General features: G+C 47.9%; 1 protein-coding gene across 1 annotated transcript in view; it reads right to left on the minus strand.

Moving 5' to 3' along the window:
• The window catches only part of SIK3 (SIK family kinase 3), a 125,648-nt gene that overhangs the window by 74,589 nt on the left and 27,416 nt on the right, over positions 1 to 23,643 (minus strand). Inside the window, exon 2 of the mRNA XM_066606998.1 lies at positions 1,557 to 1,673. Coding sequence (XP_066463095.1) covers positions 1,557 to 1,673 — 117 coding nt within the window. The remainder of the gene's footprint in view (positions 1 to 1,556; positions 1,674 to 23,643) is intronic.

A 23,643-nucleotide genomic window follows, 5' to 3' on the forward strand; every position in this document is an offset into this window, starting at 1 on the left:
TTTCCTTTGACTCCATTTTGACTCATATTACAGTTAGAACAGTTTGCTGTGTCTGGCCGCACGAGCCCCGCTCCCCCTCGCCCTGGCCGCACGAGCCCCGCTCCCCCTCGCCCTGGCCGCACGAGCCCCGCTCCCCCTCGCCCTGGCCGCACGAGCCCCGCTCCCCCTCGCCCTGGCCGCACGAGCCCCGCTCCCCCTCGCCCTGGCCGCACGAGCCCCGCTCCCCCTCGCCCTGGCCGCACGAGCCCCGCTCCCCCTCGTCCTGGCCGCACGAGCCCCGCTCCCCCTCGTCCTGGCCGCACGAGCCCCGCTCCCCCTCGTCCTGGCCGCACGAGCCCCGCTCCCCCTCGTCCTGGCCGCACGAGCCCCGTATAACAACTGGATTATTAAGCAACACCCCCTAAGCCATCCAAAAGCCAAACAATGACCTGATCGGCAGACGAATAACCCCAGTATTCCCTGCGGGATTTTTACAATACTGTTCTGGGATCTTGCAGAAAATACTGCAGACAGACGGTGAGCACAACAATATTCCCATCATTCATTTCTAGGTAATGCGCCATTTAAAAAAAATCCTATTGTATGAATCAGGTTCTTATGGCAAACATTTTTAAAGAATTTTTGGGGACACCTATATAAAGAAAACACAAGATCCACCATGCAAAATACGTGATGTCACAGCTCACCTCCTCCCCTCACTAAAAAGCTCATAGAACATGCCTAGAACAATTTCCCATAGAAGTCAATGGATCAGCACCTGACCCAAGAGGCCGCTGTAAAGAATCTCTAAAAAGTTAACTAGCAAAATATGTTCACCCGCAGCGGAACTAATGCAGATCTGTACCAAAATCCAGAGTTTATTTTTCTGCAGCAGATTTTGATGCAATCTTCACCGTTTGGTGCAGATGTGTTGCAGATTTCATCCTGTCAATTGAAGGGGTGAAGTCTGCTGTGGATTTTGACACAGACATTGAAACGTGCGCGTCGGGGTGAGGGGATCTCCACACCCTCAGTTACGTGCTAACACTTTATTATGTGCCTGACATTGATCTGGTTGCGCCTGTTGTAGGTTAATATTAGTAGCATTCTCTGTGTGAACGTCATATACATGTGACCTGAGGGTCGGATTCCCCTTGTATTGATGCTGCATTTCCTTCATGTTCAGGTTTTTAAATGTTTTTATTATGTATGTAATTCTCAATAAACCATTTTTTATGATAATCTCTACAGTCCTTATTTTCGGGTTGTGACACTTCCTTTAATGTTAATGGCTAAAATCTAATCCGGGGCCGATCCTCGCCTCTACGTGCCGGTGGCTCTGGGTCTCCATTGTGATGCAAGGTCCACAAGTGGCCGCAGCCAGTCTTACTGGACATCTCAGGCTACTGCCGCCAATGACCGAGCGATCAGTCTGAGCACGAGCGCTTAATTACCTTTTAGCCACAGGAAACCCATTTGCACAAACCTCTCAGACAACCCCTTTAACAAGAGAATCCGAATTGGTTGTTCTTCCCATTGTTTTGGCAAGTTGTACTTTGGTCACCCAGATGACATACCTGATACAGTCGAATAATATGGGGGTGGCAGAGCATCTTCATGATCTGTACTTCACGAAAAATTTTCTTCAGGTTCTCATCATCCAGCTTGGTCTTATCAATTATCTTGATTGCAACCTTGGATTGAAAAGAAAAGACAATGTTTGACTACAAAGTAATGAACACGTGGCATCAAGACAACCTGCATACTGACTTTCTTAATTATGTTCCCTTTTAATCATGATATATAGAGATGGTGAGGGGGGGGGGGAAATCAAAAACAACTTAAAGGGGTTTTCCTGGTCTTCAGAAATGCCAACCTATCTACAGGATAGATTATATGAGTAGATCGGCAGGGGTCGGCCGCCCAGGATTCCAACTGTCATGGTGTACACCGAGCAGGAAGCTTATAGCTCTATACATTGTGGAGGAGGTCAGCATGGTATTGTGTGCACAGCTCCCACTCACTTCAATGGAAGACGTCCCTGCAACCCCAAGCCAGTCCGCTGTACAACGTACGGAGCTATCCATTACCCATTCAACACAAGATGACAGGTGGACCATCATGGAGGATCTAGAGGGAGGACCTGCCAAGAGCAACTCCAATGTAAACTGCTCCATCCTGAAGGGTCAAGTGAGAGGACCTGCCAAGAGCAACTCCATTGTAGTCAGCTCCATCATGGAGGGTCTAGAGTTAAGACCTGCCAGGAGCAACTCCATTCTAGGCGCAATCCTATGCCGCCCAGTGCCCCTTCTTAGACGGCCTCCACCACAGGCTCAAAATTAGCCCTGCCCACAGAGGCGGGGCCAAAATCTATTTCACAAGTCAGCGAAATCTGAGTCGTGCAGCAATAAAGTGGTGAATAAACTGAATTTGATTCGCCGGCCAGCCCTACCTTGCAGCAACCGATCTCCGACACACAGCTGTACAATATTTCTCGTCCAAGAACGGCGCACAGCGATGCACATGGCTGGTTAAAGGGCCTTGTTTACAGAGTCGTTATTGCCACCATTATTTCCCTGCCTATATTAAAAGCACATGGGGCACAGAGCTCCTCTTACCACAGACTATACAGCACAACGCCATCTGCGCCAGGTACAGCAGAGATGGCAGAAGTGATAGAACTCCGTATAGAACGCTCATTTATCACCTGTGAATAGATCCCTTATACACGGCTTCTAAAAAGGAAACGTGTTCCCAAGCGCGGCCTGCTGTTACTAAAGCCCGTGAACGGTGACCCGCAGCATACGAGCGCAGAGACTTTTAAGTAAAGTCCTGTAGTTTAGGGGCGGGGCGGGGGGGGGGGGGTTTATAGTTTTGGGGTTTTTTTGTTTTTTGGGGGGGGGGTGGGGGTGGAGCATGAGAACAAAAGATGTACCGGTACATAAAAACTACAGAAAAATGTTCACCGTTATGCTTCCACACATCATACACGTCAAGCAAGCATTTTTCTATCCTCCTAACGTACACAAACTTAAGGGGTGAAATGTAGTCAAAAGTCGGCTCTTCAGAACTGCATTCGACAACTTATGTATAAACACATTCGCTTGGATGATTAAGGCCCCTGTCCACGAGCAGAGAATCAGTGCAATTCTCCGCTCTCCCCCAGCAATTCACAGCATGCTATGATTTGCCGTGATTCTCTGCGGTCAGCCCATCTACCGCAACGCCTGTGGACAGGGGGCCTAAAACGGGTTGAGAATGCCCGACATGGTGGATTTACACATGGTGTGATTTTCAGTATGCAAAAACCCAAAGAATCCCCCATTCATGTTAATGGGTGCGTAAAAAAAATAAAAATGGAACACACCTACATGCCTGCGCTCCGTTTTTCTACACGCACCTATTGACTCCCAATGGAAGTTTACAATTAGACAAAATGGGCCATTGACGCGCGTGAAAAAAACGATTACGTTGATCAGACTCACACATTAAAAACTCACAATCGCAGTGAACTCCGGCAGCTTTTCACGGACCAAAATACCCGTATGAATATGTCCGCATGAATACAGCCTTAGGCTGCCCTCACATACGCATTCAGAAAACTGCGCTAGAAATTGTACCATTTTTACTGCCATTTAAAGCGGCGTTTTCGAATGCACGGTACAGCGTTTGACAGCATGGGTGATGGTTAAAAACGGAAAAACGTAGAATAGAACAGACAGCATTCGAACATCGCATCGTTTCTAACGTTCAAGCTCAGGTCTGCAAGGCCCTATTGAAATCAATGGGAGCCTTGTACCGCGATTAGCGCTGTGCGCTCCGGACGCATTGGTAATCGCAGTAAAAATAGGCCGGTGTGAGAGCGGCCTTAGATTGGACTCTGCATATCCTACTCTTGTCTGTGAATTGGACCAGAATAGAACCTGCTGTGATTCTTTTGATTTTTCTTTTTTTACATCGGCCATCATCCCGTGGGGAAAAGAACAAAAAACAAAACCAAAAAAACCATCATCGAGATGTGTCTACAACCTTTGGCCGCCTGCATACGGACAGGTCGGATCCCGCAGCAGACTCCGACTCTGTGCTCGGCCGGTGACCCCAGCATACCTGTCCGCTGGACTTCTAATCTGTACTGCGGATGCCCAGCCGTGGTGCCGATGCCCATGCGCAGTACAGATTATGCTGCGCCATTGCTAGGCGCTGATGCGGATCCGCCGACCTTTCCGCAATGACGACTGCGGGTTGGATGGCTTCCATTGACTTCAATAGAAACCGTCCATGCAGAGTCCTCACAGAATCGCAGCATGCTGGGATTTCTCCTCTGCGAGTGGAAAATGGCAATCATTTTCCGCTCGTGTAGATGAAATTGCGTTTTGCCTTTGCATGTTATGGGCGGTATTGGCTGCGGAATCTGGAAGTGGACGCCGGCTCAAAATTCCGCAATGCCAATCCGCCCGCGTGCAGCAGCCTTTAAGGTGGTTTTACACTTGCGTTGGGGAGCTCTGGTCAGGGAGCAGGAAAGAGGGAATCCCTGCAGCCAAATGGCTCCGTCTCTGGATGGAACCAACCAGCCCCAGATGGACCCCATTGACACTAATTGGATCTGTGCGCTTTTTCTTCCAGTATTTTGGGGTCAGTCGGGTCGGTTGCGATGCAGTAAGTCACCACGGCACGGACAAAACAGCGCCCAGACACGTGGTATTCCAAACAAGCTGAATGCGGATGGTAAGCTCAGCTTTGCAGGTCAACAGCAATTATGAACTGGCAGATCCTCGTCAATCAGTCGATGCTGAGGCTGCAAAACCTGCCGTACAGTAATTTACTGCTCCATTTCCATATTCCCGCCGCACCCTACATTACATCAGCTCGCAGGACAAGCAGAACCATGTCAGAACTTTCCCTAGCGCCAATCAATAGGTGATTTCCATTGGGCAAACGTGCGATATTCCAGATATTCTAGTGTTAACTTTGAGGTCCGGAGTAGCGAGGAACACACTGAGTCACTGAGGTATTATGCTAAACTCGCTCCTAAAACTGGCTTTACTGTGGAAGCAAGACGCATGCCAGGATGCTCAGGAATCACCCCTGGGTATCCAAGCTCTGGCACGGAATCATGGCAGCCACAAGCAAGAAATTAGGTCAAACAAAAAAAGGGTTTATTAAGTTGAATGTATTAGTGATACAACTTGGCTATACGGAGACGAGCCGCTCGTGCATGGCGAGCCTTCCAACAGTCAAGGCAAGTGGAAGAGTCAAGGATATGCTCTAAATCGTTATGTACATTGTCAATCGAGAGAGTAGAACTGCCAGGTAAGGCCGCGATCAGACGTGACGCCACTGGAATCCATCACTCAATGGATCAGGCACGTTGGCCATACACGTTAGAGAGTTGTCAACTCAACTTGACGATTTTGGTGGTACCTGCCAACCATCTAACACGCATGCTGTGCTGCCAAGACTGTCAACTACTGCCACTTTAAAAGGGAACCTACCATTGCATTCAAGACACAAGCTATTATGGGGTCTCGAAAGTGGCAGAAGATGGAGCTATTTCATGCCCATGGGGCAAGTCAACGAGACCACCAGAGACAGTTCAAGCATTGCCAGCTCCCACACACGATATCCCCCACCAGTGGGTAGGTGATAACAAGCTGCAAATGGAAATACTCCTTTCATAAGGAAAGCTTTGGAATGAAATACAGCAGCCCCCCATCATTTGGTGAATTAATATAAGAGGTTTCAGAAACCCCACCACTACGAGTGCGGTTCTACAAAAAGCCCATGTAAGAAGTTACTAGACGACCTGCACAGTGCCCCCTAGTGACCACATCTACACACATGGAATGCTAAACGTGATAAATCTGATTCTGCAAACCATCAAAAGATAAGAAACATGTCAAAAACGATTTCCAGATAAAAAGTACCAAAAAAGCCATATCTAAATAGACGACATGTTCCCAAGTTCTGGCAAACGAGAAGCAGCCATGGGTCAGTTTCCACAGTACTGTAAGGTCCCACGGTTATTTGTAGGGGATATTAATTGTTTGGAATAGGTCGAGCTTTATTTAAACATTAAGTTTTTTTTTTTACTGTAAACTGTCACTTTTGCTGGGAAACTATTCCAAACATGCAGTAAGTTTTCTGTAAAGCAGTAATTCTTCCTGCTGCTCCCAAGCCTCGCTGTACACAGCGCTGCTCCGTCCTTCACCACAGGGCCATAGGAGGCTCAGAAACTGGAAGGGGGTTCAAGTTCTTTCCCACTGATAACCTATCTTCAGGATTGCTAATCAATAGTTGATGGGAGGTGAATTACCACTCATGGCCTCCAGTAATCTAGAGACAGCTGTCAGTCGTGGAGCTGAAATCTGACAGCTCCATGTACACTGAAACGCCTCGATAGGTATTGCATTGAATTTAATAGAAGCTCTGCCTGCAATACTCAACCTAGACCACTGCAATGTGGACGGAGCTGTCAGTTTCCAGCTGGCCCGTTATCAGCTGTACACTGGGTGTCCTGGGCCACAGACTATTGTCCATCGGCTATTCTTGACTTATCCTGAGGATATATTAATCAATAGTAAAGCCCTGCCGTTAAGGACGTTTTATACTGCTTGGCCTGAGCCATGTAACAGGTACTGATCATTCAGACCAGGGCTTGTTTGTTTGACCTTCACACAGATTGGTATGGAGGACTAACAACCATTCACCCGACTGATCGTCCCCCATTGAGCATCATAGCTGTTGCCAGCACCCTCCCCGATCACAAGGGGAGATGTGCTGTAAAGAGCAATGATTATTCAGCCAGCACAAAAAAGTGATCAAAGACAAATAAGCGTTTGCTCGTTCATCGCTGCCTTGTGTACACGGCCAATGATGGGGTGAACAAGCGTTCTAATAGTTGTTCACAATTATTGGATCATCTAAACAAAAGTCTTTAGATAGTATGAGCTGCAACTGCAGACCCAGGATGGGATTGCCGGAGTCACACAAGGACAGATGTTACACTGAGATCTTCCAATCAGGCTACAGTCCACAACACATTAGGGCAGAGTTACTACTGAACGGTCTGGCATGCTTTGCAGCACATGTATGATGCATTTTGGCATCACCGGAAAGAGGGCGCAGTTTAAAAGAGGGGCAAAGTCTGACGTAAAACTAAGCTGACCAAGTCAGGTCACACATGTGCGTCGCCGCGCCATTCATTCACAATGGGACTGCCGGAGAGATCTGAGCGCCTGTACTCTATTTCCATCAGCCCTAATGAAGTAAATGGGGCATCAGCTGCGCATGTGTGGCCACAGCGCCATGCAATCTGCCATCACTACGGGTGGATGCGGTGACAGGGAGCTGGGGACACCAGAGCCCCATTCTCATAAACCCCACAATCAGACTTCCATTACTTATCCTATGGATCAAAGTCAATCTTGGTATAGCCGCTTTCAGCCTGGTTAAGTAGCTTCCGTCCTGAAAACACTTGGTGCTCTCCCCATACCCCTCCGGACCCACATCACAGGGCTTCCCCCAGCCAACCAGACCCCTACTATAGACCGATGAGAGGCAAACCCCCCAGAGACAGCCTGTCCGTACAGTCATTCTTCACTCCTGGAGAAGGCTTGCCTTATATCCTTGGTTGTGTTAGGCCCCTTTCACGCAGCCAATAGTGTCACGCAAGATTGGTGTGTCGCGAGATGCAGAGATCTCACACGAATATCAACCCCATACTTTTGAATAGGGTCATATACTTGAGCGATTTTCTTCCAACGTTGCATCACGGGGAAAAAATTGCGCCATGTCCTATCTTTGGGTGTCCCCTCGGAGCGCCTCACCCATTGTTTTTAATAAGGCCGGCAAAAACATTGCACAGCGTGCTAGGTGCCCCAATGAAAACAATGGGAAGCACTTCCCGGAGGATCGCTACTTCCCTGAATTGATGCAAGGAGTTCTTGACACAAACGCACAAGTTCCATAGCGCGATATCGGACAGTTTCACGGCCCGTGTAAAATTAGTTTTAAAAGGTAGGCCACTGACGTCCAATAAGTGGCGCTGCAGGGGTATTCTACTGTTCGCATGCTGAAAATCATAGTAACGCTGTATGGGTGAAAACTGCAGGAAACATGGTGACTGGCAGCGCCACTGCAAAAAGGGCAACCCAGCCTGATCGGCCTCGATCCCTTTGAGACTGGCGTATTTCAGTTCCGCCTTTGCTTCGTGTTTCGCAGATTGTAATATGAACCTAAATGTAAATCTGTTCAACTTATTCATGTGACTGTACTTTAAGTCTATTTTTCGTGTTTTTGCCTCTGTATTACTATTTGCTATTAGCCAAATACAGATCAGTATTTGCCCAGTAGATGATAAATAGTGATGGAACACTGATGCCGCGGTGTTGTGATGTCATCGGTAACACGTCTGTACAACGGATCCATATTACAGGCGTGTTACAATACGCTCTCCTTACTACGTCCTTGTGGAGGGTGACCACGGTCACCTCGGCCTTGGAGGGGGTCTGGGTACCCCTGCTGTCAGGACGAGCGGAGGTCCCAGCAGTTCTGCCATATCAGACACCCTCGGATGTAATCATTAGTCTGTGAACAGTCAGGATGTGACATTCTGCTCATGCTTTACATAACATCATGTTTTATAGAGAGGTAGCGTTCTTTCCCACGTAACGCCTTCTTCTATCAATGCAGAGAAGGTATTCCTCCCACAGCCTCCTCGCCGCATCACCGGGGAAGAGGAGGCGGCGGCCGGATTTACCGTACAGCTCACATGCCAGCACAGATTGCAGCCGCACAGCGTATAGCTGTTAGACACCTCCACCGGAGAAGACGGAGATGACAGACACTATGTGGGAAGACGGGAGAAAATACGAACTGCATTAAGACGATTACAAATACATTCCAGGCCGCCGACGGCTTCTGTCCATCCGACCGCAATAAACAGAAGCGATGAATTGTGCGTTGTGTCGTCAGTCCGTCAGAGTAACAGAAGCCCTTACGAGCACAAACAGGAACTATCGGGCCATCGCTGCTGAAAATTCACTAGTCTTCGCGCAAATTGCACCAAAAACTGCCCCACGTTTGCAACTAGTTTTAAGACATTTTTGGATGCCGTTGACAAGAGGGTGGCGATGTCAAGAGGGGTGCTGACTAAATTTGCACCAAAATTATGACGCACGTTTTTGATGTAAACCAAACTAACGTATAGGTTGTATAAAGATAGACTACACCGCCTAGAGAGTTGCCACATTGACCGTGCAGCGCGAGTCACTGATAAATCAGACGTATTTTAACCCTTTCCAATCCACTGTCTGACATCTTCCTACATTATGATTGAAGCTTGTACAGCTCCAATGTCAGAAGACGTCCGACAGGGTATTCTTACGGTCTCTGGCGCGCACGCAATGGCTTTAGCCAGCAGATGGCACCGTTGTATAACAGCAACAAGAGAAATCCTTTTAGGAAACCCTGAATCCAAAATTGGATTGGAAAGGGTTAAGACACTGTATTCTACGTTTGCACTGTACCTATTGGACAGGATCATTATATCTCCGCACAACCGCCACAATGCTGATGATGATACCAATTAAGAAAGGTTAATCAAAAGTCCTTCATTGTTTCTCTTCTATTTCCCCTTATACCTGGGCTACCATTTAAAGAGGACTGTCCAGAATAAGCAGCCATTTCTATACATGAGGATTAACACCATTTCTAGCCATTATATGACTTGTACCCTGCATTTATCACCAATAATCCCCTCTGCAGGCTTTATCTAGAATTCTAAGTCGTCCCTGAGCTGGTGGGTGTAAACTAGCTGCTATGGCGTCTCTCATACACTAAACATGAAGAAAACTGCAGTCTGCTTCATCTGTAGCACATGACGAACAGCAGCAGCATGGAGGACATAATACAGCAGCACTGAGTAGTATAGAAGTGCTTCCAGCAGTACAGTAAATCACCTATTAGCTGCAGCAGCACATCTGTTTGAATATCTGCTTCTCTCCATCTACCCCCTCACCTTCCGCAAAGTCTCCATAGACCCCTACTGAGCAAAACTTTTGACATGTGTCTCTGACATGTCAAAAGTTAGTTAAAAGTGCAGATACTTTAATAGTTTTGCACTAATACTGCCCACTTTCCCAAGCTTCTACATATTTTGAAGGGGTCTGGCAAAAGTGGATGAGAGCGAATATCAATAATCAAGATTATGAGTTTAGTGATCTGCTACCAGTCATCGCCCAGATGTGGAGAAAGACTCGGAGCTTTTCTTCAGCTAATCCGAATAAAGGTACGTTTGAACGGGACAGAAAGGTCCAAATTTGCAGCAAGTCTTAACAAAAATCAGCAGCCGATTTCACACACCTACACTGAAAGGGGTGAAGCCCGCCGTGGAAACAAACGGACGTGCCGTTAATTAGAAAATCAGCACCGCAAGTGCGTTTGATGCTGAAAAGTTGCGCAGCATGTGGCTAGGACTTGCTCACATCTCACCCACACGCCCAGTACTGTAACCACTGCGGGTCGGCCACGCACATGTCCGTGGGATTGTACCCTTGGGGTACAGGCGGCTCTGAAAGCTCACCATTAGGGTTGTCCATAAAACATCATGGCTGTATGTTGGAGGGTCTGGAGTGACTTCTACTATTTTACATTATACTATCAGCACATTTTATAAAAAGGGACTAATAAAATTAACATTAATGTCGACATCTGCGGTGGATAAAGCAAGATGGCAGAATTATTATCTGTATGGCCAGCTAACACCATCAGCGGTTCTATATATTGACATCTAAAAAAAGATTTCACGTGATGTTAAAGCCAAATTTCATAAAAGCGTTCGGCCAAATGATAACCAATAAGACGCCGCTGTAAAGAGGACACTGGCCGCCCTCCCAGGATGTGCAAGGGCCTCAGTGAAGCAGGAATTAAGCTACTGTGTGATATTAACGGGGTTATTCCTAAAGACACCCTCTTGCCTCCAATGCCTCCTGCCCACGGATGGAGTGGGATAGTCCCGCCACGGGATAAACAAAAAAAGACCCTGCTGGCGATCGCAGAAAAAAAGCTGGCTTTTCTGCGGCCTCCATTAACACTAAACTCCCAAAGCGGAAAATAGAGCATATCGGGGTTTTTTCCCCCCGCGGCAGAATCCCGCATGTGAGGACGGAGCCATAAGTTCAATAGAAGCTAAAAACTGCGTTATTCCATCACGGATTTACGCCACAGGGAACGCGGCAGAAGTCCGTCCGTGGGAATTAGCCCAAAAGAGTTCTTACCATACGCAGTTATCTGTAATGCTGCATCCGGCAGGGTGGGCAGCTTGTAGGCGAGGGTGGGACTACAGCACTTGATTGACGTTTTAGACTAGTGGCAGAGTGCTGCCATCACGGGCTAAACGTCCTATAGACTTCAATCCAGCAGGAAAGATGTGGCCGCTAAGGAACTACTGCGCATGCGGCAGAGACCAGACCATAAGCTGGAAAAACTACCTGGTTGGGAAATGCAGATTATCTGGAAAACAGGACAAGTTTGCAAGACTGTGACACTGTGTAAAATGAAACCTGATTAAAGGGTAACCCAGTCTCAGGAGAGGCCATCAATCTCCAAGCAGTGGGAGCCTTTCGCCTAGGACCCCGGCCCATCAGCTGACTGAAGCAATCAGCCCTCATTTGAGTGTTGTAGCCTCTTCAATATACACTTGAGCACAATCCTGTATGTGCTGAGAACACTGTAGCATTGGTAGTGGCCGTCCCGAGTACTGCAGTGTTGTCCCATTGAAGTGTGTGGGACAATGCTGTACTACTCAGAATAGCCACTACAAATAGTACAGCGCTAACAAACAGGAATGTACTCACATGTAACCAATGAAGAGGCTGCCCTTTCTTTCACAGCATAGCGTTAGGAGCGCCACTCAATAGACTGGCCAGCCAAATACTAATGTCCATCAAGCTGGCCCCATTATCACCGCATGTACAGCTTTTGAACCCCCCAAGTGACCGGCTCTCATCAGAGCTGTTAGCTGGCTATATACACCCCCTATATATGGGGCTGCTATGGTAGTTCTAGATTTACCCCTCCCCCCTCCTTTAGGGAGACCATGCTGTAATAAATTATAGTACAGGGAAAGTAAATTAGTTCACACTGAATACCCAAATAATTAGGCCTATAATAAATGATACCTTCAAAAGTCACGCAAAAATACTATCTCCCAGAATCCCTTCCGCCCGCCCCAATGTTTGGTCACTGCGGCCGAAACTCTCCAGTCATTAAGGAGTCAAGAAAACCCTGATTCTCAAACGCTGATTGGAGGCGAAAGCTCAGGTTAAACTGAGGCTAATGCAGAAGATTCTGCGGCTGCAGCACAGAGAACCCGGAGTTAATTCTGTCTAGGAAAGAGCGTGCACAGCAATGTTAACCAAATCCCAGAAGGACGGTGTGAAAACAGACACTTAATTATAAGGCTGTTTAATTAAATAATTCAAAACCATGATAATAAATAAGACAGCCTGCAGTCTCCTCCGCTCGCAGCCGCGGCACAGCGCTCTAATGCGAGGATATTAATTCACTGACCATCTTGGAGATTGTACAGGCAAATACCATTCATCAGCATATGAAGGATGATCCAATGATTATCTGCCATGGCTGCATAAATTATGACTACATATACCCGCAGCTCCTAATCCACTTCAGATGGCAAGGATACAGTGACGTACACCCACACGGGCAAGGAACACCAGACAGTAGAACAGGGAAGCACAGTGCAAGCTTGTGTTAGCTGATCGCTATCAGCTAGGTTTGGAAGGGTTAAAACTTGGATGGAAAAAAAGCTGCAAAAACTAATATATAATAAGTAAAAAAAATTATATTATATAATATATATTTTAATATATTAAATAAACTACATTTAAAGGAACATTGTGGGTGAACTGTGCCAGCACGGGCAGTGCCCAACCATGTCATGCATCACAACCGCAGACCTGCAATAGGCAGAACACAGCACATCTGTTCTGACCTCCTTTAAAGGGGTTGTAATAAGTTTAGAGAAAGCATTCTGATGACCTACTGTCAGAATGCTTTCTGCTCCATACACCGAAAAAGCGGCCTGGCAGACCCCCAGCAATCAGCTACTGATGACCTAACCTGAGAACAGGTCACACATTTTTTCAGAGCAGAACCACCCCTTCAAAATGCAGAGAATAAAGGTCTGACAAGTGAAGGTCCAGCTGTAGGAGCCCCCAATGATGACGAGAACAGAGGGGCATACCCCCTGTATGAATGGGGCAGTGGTCAAGCACGGGCACAGCAGCTCCATTCATCTCTATAGGACTGATGGAGATACAGCACTGAACTGGACGACTTCTCAGCAGTCTCATATGGATGATGGCAGTATGAATGCTTGACCACCGCTTCACTCATTCAGGGGTACACAGAGCCCCTCTTTGTAATGGACGGTGATCGCAGCCATCAGCCTGCCTCCGGACTCACACTTTTTCCCCTGGGGATAAAGGATATTGCTTTAAATGTTGCACAAAGCCTTTAATCTTCTATGGAGCGATCATCCTAACCCTAATCAGAACAATCCAGGCAATGATGTGCTCCGATTCTAAGGTCATCGTCATGAGGAAGGAACGTTTATTAGGCTGGTCTCACACAAAGGTGTTGTGGCAGCTAGAAGGGATCCAGCAGGAAGAAGTAGTACAGGTCCGGCCTTTTTGTTTTCCATTTGCCTTAAAGACTTCTGGCTTAGGATTTCAAAAAAAAAAAAAAAAACACGATGTCAAAAAATATAATTTTGCCATTCTGAGCGGCTGTGAAATGTACTGGCCAGGTAGAAGCATCTCATCTTACAGCCTACAGTGAAACGGGATCCCAGCTCAGTATCACCAGCAGGTAGAGGATCAGTAACGGCCGACGGACTATGAAGACACAAAAGGGTGAGCTTAGATGTCAGACAAGTGCAGGAAGGGGGCAGCATTATTGGCTAAAGGCTGGTGAAGTCACTGCCCATCTCAGGTTCCAACCGCCTTTAAATGGACTGGTGACCCATTGACGTCAGGTGAAGCTGCCGATTTTGGCAGGACCAGACGAATCCTCGTATCTAATGCGTATGGGAATGTCCTGACAGCAGGGTAACAAAGTCAGGCATGTTGAATTTCAACATTCTTCATGGGAGATAAACCGCCGGCAGGGGTGACCGCTATCTTAGGTGTATGGCTACTTTTAAGGAAACCTGTCTCTTGCTTCACGCTGCCCAAACCATGAGCGGCGCGAAGACTGGACAGGCGTGCGCAACGTTTCAGGGGAAACGTATTTCGAGAAGCAGGCAGGAACCGAGAGAAGAGTCACTGGGGCGTCTACCCCACAGACCACCACAGACTAAAGCCCCTTTTTAAACGGGACGACAATTGGACACATCAGTGCCCAATAGCCGTCCTAGTGATGATCGCTCGTGTGCTTTTACGCAGGAGTGATCATCGCTCAGTGAATGGAGGCAGAAGGGGCTGGAGGTCATTCCGGCCCGCTCGCCACCATTCACACTAAGCAGGCAGTCAACCATAAATGGACAACCGCCCGTTTACATGGAGTGATGCAGCGGCAGACCAACAAGGATTTTTACGTCTGCATGAAAGATGCGATCAGCGATTTCACTACATGCATTCACGCTGCACAATTAGCGTGCAAACCTCTCGATCTAACGAGCGAATTGCGTGATAATCGTGCCTTGTAAAATGGGCTAAACAGAGACCCGTCAGATCCAGGACGGGAGAAACCTTCCGGGAACTGCCCCTGTGGCACTTCTCTGTTATCTGGGTTTTTTTTAAGGTGTTATAAGGGACTAAAATATCTATAGGTCATCGATATCAAATAAATGGTGGTCTACCACTTGGGACCCCCATCAATCAGCTGTCTGAAGAGTCCACAGTCTCTTCTCTGGCCGGTGCACTGATGTCACGTTCTTTTGTCGCATGGCCTTTGTGCAGCTCCGTGCTATTCAAGTGAATGGGATTGACCTGCTATGCCAGGCACCACCACTATGAAAGGAATGGCGCTGTGCTAGTCCACCAGTCTACAACAAATCTCTTATTCCACTAAGCACACAAGTGACCAGAATGAAGCTTATTATGAACATAAAAAGTCTCACTTAAAAATAGTTACGTTTCAAGAATTCAAAAGGAGCGAAAAGAAGAAGACAGTTACAGAAACCATAGATGTGCCACACAAAAGCCAGAAGAAAGGACAAGATTCATAGTGTGAACTGGAGAGACAAACCTCCACATATAAGGAGTTACGTGTATACACCTGTACCCGGGGCAGACAAGGATCTGTGACCCAAGTGCATCCGCTGCTGCTGCATGGATCTTGGTGATCGTTTGCTACAATGTACCAAGCCTTCACAGAGCATTGTGCAGACTAGATACAACTGTATTCACTTCTCCCCTAGCAGGACTAGTTGTGTACCAGTCTGCCACCTCTGAACTGTAAACACGATTATTCTCATTCACTGACAGCAAACATATCTTGAAAGTGATGAACACAGACACAATACTATAAAGTTATTAAAGGGGATGGCCAGCTTTTAACCATTCACGGACTTTGGGTGTGTACAAACAGCAGATTTGGTGCAGACCTGTTAACTTCTATGTGAAACTCCAGTCTCTATCGCCTCATGTCATCTCTGACCGGCTCGGATCTACTTGGGGTTATGTGTTCAGTTTCTAGTCCGTATGATGTTATTACCCTGAAACAGCCTAGGTGCAGAAACAGACAATCCTACGAGTTAGGGCTCCTGCAGATGGCCGGGTTGGATCCCGCTGCGAGAATTCTAGCAGCGGGATGCGGGCCGTGCCCCTGCAGTGGCTCGGCGTCTCGCTGGCTGTTGCACAGCCGCGCATGTGCAGACCAGAGCCAGCGTGTCCTCGGTGACGTTTCTGTGCATGGACATGCCACGATTTGTTTTTACACGGTCAAATCGCAGATGTCTGCATAGGATTGCATTATCTAATGTAATCCTATGGCAGCGGGCATGAGCAGAAACCCCGCCGCGGAATCACCGCCTGTGTGCATTTGACCTAAGGGCTCATTCTCATAGGTGTATAGTATTTGTAGCATAAATACACAGCGTATTTATGTGACTGAAATCAGCATGATTGCTTCGTATGGTTTATTTACGCCCGCAAAAAATAAAATAAAAAAACAACAAAAAACTTAAAAACTGCAATGATGCCCCTCATTGATTTAAATGGGCAATTGATTTTAATATAGGTTATTTTGGTGAGTAATATGCACCAAAATAGGACATGTTGCTCTTTTTTTCCCACTGTGTAAATATGCCGTATAAATAAGCACATATGAATAAACGTATAGAAATAAATGGGTTCTATTCAACACATAATATACAGCGTATTTGCACCGACATGAATGAGCCGATACTGGTGCATCTTGTCTCCACTGGAACTATGGGGTACTAAATGAGCCCTTACGGATGATGGTCACACACAGATAAAATAGATTACAGCTCACCCCCCCTAACTGTATTGTTATGGTCTGCAGCTTATTTAGAAAAATATAGAAGGTAATGATAATTAAACTTCGCCCCCAAGGCCGCCTGCAGACGGGCGGGTCGGATCCGGCTGCGAGGACTCTCACAGCGGGACCCGACCCGAGCGCCTGCAGAGAGCGATGCGTACTCACCCGCTACCGCAGCTCTGGCTGTTTGATGTGCGGGCTGTGACATTTCTGTGCGGGGCTCGCAGAGCGTGACCGGACCCGGCGCCCGGGCAGTGACATTTCTGTGCGGGGCTCACAGAGCGTGACACGATTTGTTTGCCACGTGAGATTGCACGCGGCCGTCTGCATAGGATTGCATTTGTTAACGCAATCCTATGTAGGCTTCCAGCGACGGAAATCCCGCCGTGGAATTTCCGCGAGTCTGCAGGCAGACCAACAGCATTAAACTAATGCTGTACTGATGCATCATGGGACTGATGTTAAAGTAAAATCCACACCATCCTACTAAGCATCAGACAGGGGTAGATGCACTGCATGGAAGTGATTGCAATATAGAGAGGTAACCTCCCAAGTGTGATAGGTAATCAGGTGAGGAAGAAGGGATAGAAAAATGTGTTTGCCAGAGCAGGCCGCCAATAGGCAAGGTCCACTGCTTGGGACACCTGCCAATCAGCTGATCTAGGAGGCTGCAATGCTCGGGTAAGCATAGCAGCATACTTTCAGGCCTGTGACATCATTTACATCAGTCACATGGCCTAAGAGCCGCTCACTGCCATTCAAGTCAATAGGGCCGAGCTGCAGTTCCAGGTACAGTCGTTATACAATGTACAGCGCTGTGTCTGGTACTGACAGAAATGACAGTGGTTCTCCTGGGAGCGCTGCTGTTTACTTTAATCAGCTGATCAATGGTCACCTTGAGCGGCAGACTCCTCACCAATCAACTTCAGATCACTTATAAATGGTATATTCCCAGAAAATCCCTTTAAGGGTACATGCAACATGGAGTGGAATTGGTGCAGAGTTCTCTCACTGTCACTCTACTTCCCACTAAGCCCGATTTATACCTCCGACTCGGAGCGGATTTAAACTGGAGTGAAGCCGGCCCTCCGACTTCCACCTCTGACCACTTATGACATCAAGTCTGCTCCACTGACAATGGGATTGAAGATCAGCTGATGAACTGGGACTATTCAAGGGATAGGTAATCAGTTAAGAAAGGCCAGAATACCCCTTTAACTATTGATGACCTATTCTATTTTGCCTGAAAACCCCATTTAAAGGGGTTGTGCCAAGTTAAAAGTTACACTCTATCCACAGTGGAGAGGATGCCTTTAGAGTTTGGGGGGAGGGGGGGGCATCTACTTGGGATCCTAATCTATTTCGAGAATGAGGGGCCAAAAGTTCCCTGCATAAATTGAGGGAAAACTGCGCATGTGCCCCACTGCTCCATTCACTTCAGAGCCCGGGAAATTGCAGAGTACGAGCACTTTGCAACTTCAAGGACTCCCACTGAAATGAATGAAGTAGCAGCGCACATGTGCAACGCCCATCCCTACTCATATGGGAAATCTTCGGGGCCTCCCAGTTCTTGAGATCAGCCAGGATCCTAGCGGATGGACCTCCACTGACCATAAGGCTATCCCCCATCACCAGATGAACTATAACAAGATTGCAAGTTTTTCCCTATCCACAGGATAGGTGATAATTGGCTGATCGGTTGGGGTCTTATCATGGATACCCCCACCAATCTCGAGTACGAGGTCTGTGTGCCCTTCTGCATGTTACTGTAAAGTTGCTTCATCAGAATGAATGCTGGCTGAGCATGTGTGATCGGCACCATTTACTTCAATAGGGCTGATAGAAATATCCGAATACATGCAGCTCGGCTAGGTTTTCAGTCCCATTGAAAGTGAACGGGACGTTAGCACACTTGTGCAGCCAGCGCTCCGTTAAGTAAGCCCATGCTGAGCGGACAGCAATATCAACTTCTACATCCATATTAAAGGCCGCTCTCATTCAGATGCTGAAATGACATTCTGGATTAGACGGTTCCAATGTGGACGGGGACTGCAGACGGTCCCAATGCAGAACACCAACTGTGTGGACTAGTTGGGGGAAGGCATGGCTTCCAGTAACATGTCACAGTGAAGAATGAAGCCGGGCTGACGACAAGTGGAGAGAGCAGGTAAACAGGCTGATTAGAGCCACAGCAGCTGGGCGAGAGGAAGAAAGCAGCCGCTCGCTGTGTCCGTCTCGCACCAGGAATGCAGTTTCCAGGAAGCGTCAGAGCATCTGATCTATGTGTTGCCTGGATACCAAATACACAGTGAATGCAGCTAGAGACTGGCGCAGTGCATCACACACGTAGTGAACACGCACACGCTACACGTTCATGCTGTGCATCCTCTCCGGAGGAAGAAACATGCTACTGAAAGACAGACATTCCCAACAGGAGAAAGACAAGACGTCTCAAGACAAACATGCTCAAGCCGCCTCACCTGTTCACAGCCTCAAGGCTTCTTCCAAAGGTAGCTGGCTGCCCGGTTTTCTTATAGTCATCCTCATTAAATAAAACGCGGGCACATTCCTACCATACGCTGGCTTTACAAGTGCGACAAAACCTTCTGCGAGGTCACTACAGTCTCTGAAACAAGTCTCACTTGACCTTGGGAGAAGTTCTCCTTGCCTCAAAGACAACCACTACTCATATGGCCAATATAGGCTTAAAGGGGACGTGTCGTCACGCAGAAGACCTACATTATGGGGCTTGATGGGAGTCCGATAAGCGGTGCTTAAACTTCACCGGGTGCCACGCTCCAGCGCTGTGGCCCCGCATGCCAGCAGCTTTACTCTTTCTGGGTGCAGATCTCCCGTTTTATCACCTCCAAGTGCTAGAACGGGGTTTCCGGGCTTAAACGATGACCGGTTGCCTTTAAGGATGTCATGAGACAGGAGCTGCAAAGAGTGGCCAGCAATCTAGTGGCGGCATCACATTCTCATATTAGATGGTCGGCCAACAAACTGGTCATGTCAAGACAGAAAACTATCCACTTTCTTACTGGTGGGAGTACAACTACTTGGACACCCACCAACCCAGAGAATGGGGGGCCTGAATATCATTGTACGAATGAAGCGGCAGTCATGCATGCACACATAAGCGCCATTCATTTCAATGGGTCTACTGGTACAAGCATTCCACAATCTTTGGCGCGCCCACTAGAATTAAGTGCCAGCATGCATTTTGGACCAACCCTCAATTCATTCCTTTAGGGATCTGCAGGAACCCCGTTCTTAGGATCAGTGGTGGTCTGGGCGGCTGCACTTCGACCAATCATTACAAATCCGACTCCTTCAAATATGGAATCTGTGTTGAATCCACATTAAAATTCGCACCATAGAGTGCAGATCGGCCCCTACGGGTGTGTTCACACAAAGCGAATTCGGCATGGGTTTCCCACAGCCTGACACGTGACCATGCTGATCTTTAGCAGACTTCACCCTGCAATTGGAAAGGGTGATGTCTGCTGCAGATCTACACCAAAATCCACCACATGTGAACGCACCCTAAGGCCTCCTTCACACGGGCGTCAAAGTCGCACGATTTTGTAGCGTTGCTACAATGCTACAAATCGCATGTATGAGAAGCCCATGGTTTCCTATGGGCTCCTTCACACACGAGATGTTTTGTAGAATGCTACAAAACGACACACAAACCTCGCAGGTCCGGCGATATGCCCGCGACACGTGAGGTTTTGTAGCCCATGTTAGCCTATGGAGCATTCCTCTCTGTTGCATTGCATCACATGAAAACGCGGTTTGCATGCGATGCAACTTTGACATGCTACTGTCGAAGCTATAATCTAAGCCCTAACTGCAAGGGAAAAAAAAAAAAAACCACACATACCTCACCTTAGACGAGCTGTCAGCCCGGCCGCAGCTTCTCCCCAGATCCCGGCACTGATCTTCGTCTCTTCTGGCCGGGGATTCAAAAATCCCCGCCTCCTGGAAGCGCTGGCTGTGATTGGCTGACACTTAGCCAATCACAGCAAGTGCTCGATGAATGGCAGTGATTGAACCAATCACAGCCATTCTTCGAGCACTGGCTGTGATTGGCTAAGTGTCAGCCAATCACAGCCAGCGCTTCCAGCAGCCGGGGATTTTTCAATCCCTGGCCAGAGGATGAAGAAGATGATCAGTGCCGGCACCTGGGGAGAAGCTGCGGCTGCGCCCCGGACAGCGCGGAATAGGTGATGTATACTTTTTTTTCTCCTTTAGTTACAGCTTATTTTAGGGGTAGAGCTTATATTTCAAGCCCCCCTGAAAATCCTCGCACGTGATGCTACAAAGTCGCGCGATTTTGTAGCATCACATGCAACTTTGTAGCGCTACAAAATCGCGATATCGCTGCGATTTTCTCGCAGCGATGTGTTGTCGCCCGTGTGAAGGAGTCCTAAAACTGCGCCCACACAACATTGTGACCCAAAATCCGCCTGACAATTCACTGGGGTCACAGATTTGTACTTCAGATCCACACATAGAATTAGCTCTATCAATGGGCAAACTCTCATAGATTTCCCAACCTGTAATCCGCCTTGTATAAACAATGCATGGAGTCCCATTAAAAGCAATAGGGCTCTTAGATCATGCAGATATTGTGCCGATTTGATACAGAATCCAACCGGATTCCATAACAAATCTGTGACAAAACCCCACCATGTGAACAAATCCCAAAATACCAGGAACTACTAAAAATAAAACCCCTCGAACTAAAGATAATCTCAATCATGTGTGACAAGAGAACACGAGAGCAGAGATCATGGCAATCCCACACAAGGCCCGCTGTATCATGTTGTAGTTCATGTAGAAGACGACATGACCCCGCCAGTGACCGCTGCCACCCATCTCCAAGACTGGGCCAAATTCAAAGCAATAGTCCCTGTGGAGGAGTGAGTGGGAAGTCTCCCGGCAGCACCATCTTCAGGCACAAACATCCCTGATGCGTGCCGCTTGTTTATTAAGAGTCGCTGAACATCCCCCTCCTCTGCCTCACTACATTCCCAGATACCAAAACTCATTAGTTGGCTCCCCTGGGTCTTGGATTCATTTCATTTCAAGGCAAGGAACACGCTCTGCATATCAGCAAGCAGCGCAGATCATTCTTCATCCCTGTGTCACAGGTACAAGGGTCCTACACACCAAGAAACATACGCCACGGCAATTATGGGCATACTCAAAACTTGTCTGCTGTGCCCACAAACAACAAGATTTTTTAATGTGTACAGTTCCTTATGTGGTTAAATTTTATTATTATTTTATTTTTTTTTTACATCTGCCTGTCGACCATTTTTTACATCTGCACACTAATAGGGGCAGTACCCAGATCTCAATGATTTCATGGACACCTCCTTCCTATAAATTAAAGGGGTTTTCCAGGCCGCTGTCAGTGCAGTGGGGCCGCACATCTTCCATAGGGGTTGAAGCCAGAAGTAGAAGGCCTCTTTCACACGGGCTACATAATCACGAGATCCTGTAGCGATGCGACATCGCTATAAGACGCATGTATGTGAAGCCCAGGGTCCCCAATGGGTTCTTTCACATGAGATGTTTTGTAGCCTAAAAGAACCCATTGGAAACCACAGGTATCGCATACATGCGTTTTATAGCGATGTCGCATCGCTACAGGATCTCATGATTATGTAGCCCGTGTGAAAGAGGCCTAGTAGAAAGCACTGCAAATGATGCCTTTTATTAACATCCCGTCTCCAACCGCCATGACGACATCCGGCCCGGCTGCACTACCCCCTTTCTTGACTATACAGTCACTATATGTAATGACGAGGATGGAACATGCTTTTTGGGTCTTCTGAATATAAAAGTAGCATTTATGACACATTTCCATGCGGATCTGCATCAAGATGTGAGATGTCCCTCCTTCACATGGATCCGTGTAGAAACGAGTCAGTAATTGCGCATGCGGATCTAGCCTGTTAACATCTGCAGCATCAGCTGATTATACGGATGCTGTCTTAGCTTTTTTTTGTACGGCAGATGTGTGCGAAGTGCCAGCCGACGCACATGCGTAGTACAGGTGTTTGTTTTAGACCTCATGTCCGCGAGGACAGATCCGCAGCGGGTGTCCGGCATGAGTGATCCGCGCCCCATGGGGATGCATTGGACACCCGCAGGTAAGTAAATACCTGCGGATGTCATTTTCCCCCGAGGCGCGGATGGCGTGTGCGGGAAAACACCCGCAGCATGCTCCATTTTAGTGCGAGGCTCCCGCGGGGACGGCTCCCCCAGGCTTATATTGAAGCCTATGGAAGCCGTCCGGATCCGCAGCACACAAGCAGCTGAATTCCTGCTCTCCGGGCCGAAGAAAGCAGTTCCGGCTGCGACGGAGGGCAGATCTGCAGCGTCCGGACAGGTAAGTTAATTCTTATCTTTAGGCCTCATGTCCGTGGGAAAGGAGGGACCGGCTGCGGGATTCTGCATGGAGAATCCGCGGCGGGCCTGATTTTCCCCGTGGACATGAGGCCTTAAACTCCTGCTTTCCTGTGGAATCCAATGCTAGTGTGGATGAGCCGCCGATCGGACGGCTTCCACTGACTTCAAGGGAAGCCGTCCGCACAAAATCTGCCCTAAAATGGATCATGATACGATTTGTTTTTCACATGCGGAATCTGGAAAACAAATCGGCATGTGTTAACGGAGGTGCAGACGCCCATGCTTCCCGTGTGCGGCTTAAATAGCGGCTCTTTCGCGCGGCTGCCAATCAAATTGCCTGTGGACATTTGGCCTTAAAAAGGGCCATCAAGTCATTTCACATCCACAGGCTAGGGGTAACTTTATGATCAATGGAGTTCCAACCACTGGGACTCCACCGATCCCAAGAACAGGGGTCGGCTTGGTTCTCTAGTGAACGAAGTAGAGGTCAAGCAGGCATGCCGCCGCTCCCTTCAATTTAATGACTGCGCCAGAGATCACCGAGCTCAAGCACTTTGGCAACCTCCGACAGTGTCAATTAAGGAGCATCATGCCAGTCTGAACTCTGTCCATTCACCCGGGGGCTGACCAGTTCATTGATTCATTTATATCTCAGCTCAGGAGTCCAGTGGGCGGTCCTACCAGTGACTGACGGACATCTCTGTATGTACA

Source organism: Eleutherodactylus coqui, chromosome 6, assembly GCF_035609145.1.
Source record: "Eleutherodactylus coqui strain aEleCoq1 chromosome 6, aEleCoq1.hap1, whole genome shotgun sequence".
NCBI classification, from domain to species: Eukaryota; Metazoa; Chordata; class Amphibia; order Anura; family Eleutherodactylidae; genus Eleutherodactylus; species Eleutherodactylus coqui.